The sequence below is a fragment of the Apium graveolens genome, chromosome 8 (assembly GCF_009905375.1).
Source record: "Apium graveolens cultivar Ventura chromosome 8, ASM990537v1, whole genome shotgun sequence".
In the NCBI taxonomy this organism is placed as follows: Eukaryota; Viridiplantae; Streptophyta; class Magnoliopsida; order Apiales; family Apiaceae; genus Apium; species Apium graveolens.
Window position 1 is genome coordinate 37,031,164 of NC_133654.1, and position 6,034 is coordinate 37,037,197.

Here is a 6,034-nt window from a genome sequence, read left to right on the forward strand (position 1 = left end):
TAGAAATTTATCTTTTATAAAAGCATTAAAAATATATGCCGATCTTCCGTACTCCAATTTAAAGAACGTGGAGGGGACGGATGGAGTAATTGACCAACAAAGAATAGCAAAAGATGAAGTAAACAATTCGTCAAATAACTAAAAAAATATAATTACATGAAAAGAAAGTTGTACGTTTTTGACAAAGTTGACCCATACAGTTCATTTTGTTGATTATGAATTATGATTCATGAGACATAACAAGGCCCATTAGTGCCAGTTGCCGAAAACTTTTCTATAATAATGTTTTATTACAATATTAATAATAGTATCATGTATCAATTTTACATATAGGGTTTAACACAAAATGCAAATCTATCTATGTATACTAACACACAAGTACATCAGACTAGCTAGAGACTTAAATACGTGTTCTAATTGCTAATCCACTCATAAACCCAAATTGAACGAGATTGAGAAATGCATGGAATTAAGTAATAGATGAAGAAATCAAAAACAAGAGCAAGCTTAGTAATAACACAGTCATGAATTCATTCCTGTTGGTGTTGTTTCCAGATGAATTTACGACATTGTTTCTTGTTGAGTCGTCGTCGTCGTTGTTCCCAGGTGGTGCTGCATGAAGGACAGAGAATCAAACAAGTGATAGTGCATGCAATTAAGTGATTATGATTGATATGTAATTAAGTGTCTGTCTTAGCAAATGTTGTTAACAAAAATCAGATGTTTTGTGCTCAAGTAAAAAACTTTTGGTTCTAACTTGAACGCGACACAACATATACTAATTTCTTAAGTATTAAATTTACCTAATGATGCTGGGATGGATGAAGAACTCCTATTCTTTCCACCTGCAACAAAAATTTCATAATATTTCAATTTAACACCTAGGTTTGAAATATAAATCAAATAAAAAGAAGTAGTGAATAAGGTAAGTGATGGAGGAGTACCTATGCAAGTAGTGAGATCAGTGGAGATACCACAGAGAGAAGGAAGACGAATTGCGAGAGTGAAGTTAATGGAATACGATTCAAAAAAGGAAGGAGTTGTATAGAGGTTGCAGAGGCATGAAAGCTGTCTAACAACTGCTTGCGATAGTGGATCACAACATGTAGCCGGAGGTTTTGTGGTCAAGTTCAAAAAATTCATGCAAGGCACCACATTCGTTGCGCAAGCCGGAAGATCTTGCCCTTCACTCACCCTTACACTCCCCATAACCACCGCCAGCACTACTGCCACAATCACCATTCTACAATTCATCCTCCTTAAACGCTAGCCATCCGTAAATTGTATCAATTAATACTTTGTATTGACTGATACTGTCAAGTGTGTTATATATGCGCACAAATTGTCTGATCTATGCAACATGGCGCACACCATTTTTGCCATAGAATTTACTAGTTCTTTTTAGTTTCAGACTGATGTTTATTGGCGTGTAATACATTTAAAACGTTTTTCATAACATTCTGTCTTATTGGTGTATGAGGAAAATGTTGTAGGTACTTCTGATCAAACAATACAGAACATACTAGTCTTTCCTTGTTGGTTTGCTAATATATATTCTATTCATTCATTTTAAACAACATACTTTGTCAGAATACGAGAGGAAAAAGAGTCGCATCACACCTATAAAATCAAGTAAAAAAATCCACAAATCATACAAGCCGTAAAGTAATGCAGCTGGAGATAAGAACGGTGGAACATGAAACAAAAATTTCGTATTATTTTGACATTTTGGATTAAAAATATGATTCCCTTCTACTTTTCGACCAAGTTTGAACAAACTAGCCAATAGCCACGAGTCATGGGGCTATTATAGGTGAAACTAATGAATGTCTATTTCAAAAGAATCATAAGAACATACAACTTTACGACAAAAATATAGATTTATATTTAGATTACTCATTACTGTGCAATATACAAGACGTGCACTAAGCAAGTAACGGAAGAAAACATAACTGAAGTAATTTAATTCTCTGCAATCTGAGGCTGCCTGGATCAATTATCTTTGAATAGTTATAGGAAAAATGTCTCTAAAATAGCATCAAAGAAGCCCATATCAATAAGCCGCTAAATATACCAGTAAATGCTAAGCTTCCTGCGTGATTCTTGGATGAGCCATTATTGTCCTTGGGTGATCCTGTAACGACAATTTAGTTAGAAAAACAGAGCAAGCTTTCTCTTACTATTTTGTATTCATGCATTGCAGAAGTTCCCAGGAGAAAAGAAAAATAAAGCTAAAAACATTTTTGGCAGAAACATAGAGGTGATCAACATTGTTTATGGACTGCAGTCTGCAGAGACTTAGACAGAAATATATATTTTTGCATTATTTTTATTAATTAATAAATTAAGATCTTCTCCACAGAAATTTGTAATTCTTAATCTGATTTAGTGACATAGTTCCAGAATGCAACTACAGAGACCAGCTAATTATACCAGTTTCTAATGCTACTAGACACTGTATATTATACTTAAAAGAAGGTGAATATTACAAAATTGAGGATCTTTTCAAGGACCATCTTTTTTGAAAGTGGAAGTTCTCGTTGCACGCTCTATAATAACTTTTTATTTTGGATTCGAAATATACGTTGAACATGATACTCATGTGTTATTTCTAATTCGTTTATTAAAAATGGATGTATATATGCAGTAAACTTCAAGGACTGACTTCCCAAATAGATTCCTATCAGGGTAAAAGTCATAAAAATTTGAAGATTCTATACTTAATGATGAAAATGTAACATTATGAACTGCAGGCCAGAAAAATCTTTGATTTTAGAATAACAAAGCGTTTTGAACTCAATATATAAACTCGGGGGGCATCCGCCATACGGTTCGCCATAAAGACGGATAAGGCTCATCCGACATGGCATGAATCACCAGACCTGCAGACAGCAGTAGCGAAGACTTGCCAAACGTACGGCATATGGCAATGGGAAAAAGGTAGAAATTTGTGAACCACTATGACTTTCATAAACCAATGAGTATTTTGTACTTCTCCTACATTAACTTTGGCCTAGTTCCACTTTCGTATCTAAATTTTTGAATCGACACTTTACAAATTTAGAACCTGACACCTTGGATGCAAAGTGTCAATTTCAGAACTTAAGATACCAGAGTGCAGGTAATGAAATGCAAATTACACTTGACCAATCTGGTCTAAATTTACTATACCTACAATAACAAGGCTTAGATAATGTAAGGTTACATAAGTTAAGATGCAACACACTGTATTTATCATTTTTATGTCCTAGGTGTAGCGATAATAGCTTTATATGCACTTTAAAGCATGTTTACATGTAGCAGAAGAATAGAGTTAACTACATTCCTTTACAAAAAGAAGTCAACACTTTTGCTCAGTTTTCTTCTAATATTCATCTAGCCCAAAAATTTGTTTATTTCATCTGGCAAATTTTCATTTAGCAAATAAGAAGCAAAAACTTGAAGTACAGTGGAGTTAAAACTCATTGATATTTTAGAACATAACTTTAACACACCATAAGAAGTAGTATAACTACAGAAATCATACTGCGTAAACGAAATAACATTAGTTGTATCGATCATTGAGCAGCAAAGTCACTAATTAAATTAAAAAAATTCACATGGTATGACCATTGTAAATTTGCAAAAATTTGACATTGAATACATTACCTGGCACATTGGGAGAAGTTGTGTCGGTGTTGTTCCGACCTGAAAGATATTAAGTAAGAGTAATTCATAAATTAAGGTAATTATTCATGACCTGAAAATAAATTATCCAAAATATTGAAGCTGTTAACATGAAACTTGTAAATGCAGGCCATTTTTGAACGACTAATATAGTAATGTGTAACATTTTGTAAGTTTAGAAGGTCGGGGTTTTGTAACATGAGTCCCTGTAAGTTCAGAGAAGGAAAAACTACAAGAAGTCTACTTATTTGTCATCATAACAGCACTGTTGTAGCATTCTAAGCAGCGCAAAAAAGAATTTTATTTAGGAGTATGAACTATCATGACAGTGACTATGTATTTTGAGCTTTCCCATGTCTACCTGCGTTCTAATTATTTCTGCTGCTTTCAGGTAAATGAAAAACATTGCGGCAAGATAGGAAAGAATTTGAAATCCTTAACCACAAAATTTTACTTTCCTTTGTTTTTTACTCTAACAAAATGAAGTTCCCCAATACCCCCCAACTATGTATTTTGAGCTTTCCCATGTCTACCTGCGTTCTAGTTATTTCTGCTGCTTTCAGGTAAATGAAAAACATTGCGGCAAGATAGGAAAGAATTTGAAATCCTTAGCCACAAAATTTTACTTTCCTTTGGTTTTTACTCTAACAAAATGAAGTTCCCCAATACCCCCTTCTACATTTTCAGAATAACCGATAAAGGAACCTATTTCCTGCTTTAACTTTCAGACTGGAAACTGTCACTAAGGTTTAGATAATTAGGAAAAAAAGGAAATAATCGAAAACTTAGGTGTGATCCGTGCCATTCAGGAGTTCTCTTATGGTAGAAGATTATAAGATTATGATTGATTGAATACATGGTTACTATCAGAAAGTTTCAATCCATTTAAATAGATGGAATTTTCAATCCATGTACATAGACGAATACATGTCAAATTTACTGGATAAACGAACATTAAAAGAGATACTGTAGTATAAGATAACTAAAAACTCTGTTACTAATATATTAAGTGTGTCGGAGTGTGTGCTTAATATTGTTTACGCTCCCACAAATAGTGTCATATATATCGTCCGCTGGGAGTGTGGGCGTACATGTATGCACGCGGTTTCCTATCTTATTGTTAGGAAACTTATCAATTATCCACATCACCCATAAACATTTGAGAATTTTTTGGGAGCCAATTCAGGTTACCAAACAATTTTTTTTTTCATTTCTTACCACTCATCACAATGAACAACCCTGTTACCAATATAAACTAATTTGTAATGATCAATAAAAGTGATGACAATATTTGATATCTGGTTGTGCTACTGTGTCGTTTCCAGATCTCGGTCTTTATAACCCTTTCAGGTTGAATTTCGAGTTTCAAAATTGCGCCTAGAAAGCCTTAATTAGTCAAAATACCCCCTAATTACTAAGAAGTAAGAAGATACTGAAGTGATATAATCATTAATGAATAATTTGCACATGATTGCATCTTAAAAAAGTAAACATCAGATAATTATCAAAACGTAAAATGAAATTAAAATTATCTATAAACTACTAAGAAATGAAAAAAGAGAGAAATATAGAAAAGCACCTTGACAGAGATTATCAGGCACACCGCACAGAGTAGGAAGACGAAGAGCTAGAGTGACATTTATTCTCAACGTGTTCAACAAATCAGGTGAATTATACAAATTACATAAACATGCAAGCTGTTTATCAACGGCTTCTTTAAGTGGATTGCAACATGAAGCCGGTGGCTTCGTTGTCGCATTTAAATAATCCGAGCATGGCACGAGTGAGTTAGCGCAAGATGGATCTTGCGCTTCTGTCAACATGATCATCGTCATGGCAATCATTAACCCCACAGCAACAACCAGAGTCTTCATTTTTGGCTAACAGAAACTGAAAAAAAGGATGAAAACTGAATTAAAGCATATAAGATACTTAAATAAATACTACAGAATAGTCAATGTGAAAATGCAGCCGTGGACGTATCAGGTTCATTTACTGACCGTTCTCGCGTAGAATGCTTTCGTGGTCAACCCGGCAGCTTTCAAGATGACCTAGTCTAATTCCAACTCATCTATATTGCTAATATTCAACTAATTTAACTCGTCGCACCAGAGAATGGTAAGTTGGATTGTTCTTCATGTACCAAATAGCAAAATAATAATGAATGGTTACTCATAAAAGAAATAACAGTTTTGTCCCAATTTACCTTATCTGTTAGATTTTTTGTGGTAAAAAAATTTATAAATTATTTTCTCATTATTTTGAAAAACTAAAATATACAAATTAAAGTAGATTATATAAATTTTTTAAATGATATAATTTTTATAATTATTTTTGACTATATATTATATAAAATTTCAATCACTTA

At 33.3% G+C, this 6,034-nt stretch overlaps 2 protein-coding genes across 2 annotated transcripts; both read right to left on the minus strand.

Annotated features, from left to right (window-relative positions):
- Window positions 1–249: 249 nt before the first annotated feature.
- On the minus strand, window positions 250–1,441 carry LOC141677502 (non-specific lipid transfer protein GPI-anchored 7-like). The gene is made up of 3 exons (XM_074483470.1): window positions 945–1,441; window positions 804–845; window positions 250–612 (listed from the first exon to the last, which is right to left on the minus strand). The coding sequence occupies exons 1-3, from the start codon at window positions 1,252–1,254 to the stop codon at window positions 470–472; spliced, it is 495 nt and encodes a 164-aa protein (XP_074339571.1). The 5' UTR covers window positions 1,255–1,441; the 3' UTR covers window positions 250–469.
- Window positions 1,442–1,692: 251 nt separating this feature from the next.
- LOC141677503 (non-specific lipid transfer protein GPI-anchored 7-like) lies at window positions 1,693–5,783 on the minus strand. The gene is made up of 4 exons (XM_074483471.1): window positions 5,667–5,783; window positions 5,246–5,556; window positions 3,649–3,687; window positions 1,693–2,134 (listed from the first exon to the last, which is right to left on the minus strand). The coding sequence occupies exons 2-4, from the start codon at window positions 5,538–5,540 to the stop codon at window positions 2,028–2,030; spliced, it is 441 nt and encodes a 146-aa protein (XP_074339572.1). The 5' UTR covers window positions 5,541–5,556; window positions 5,667–5,783; the 3' UTR covers window positions 1,693–2,027.
- Between the last annotated feature and the right edge of the window lie 251 nt (window positions 5,784–6,034).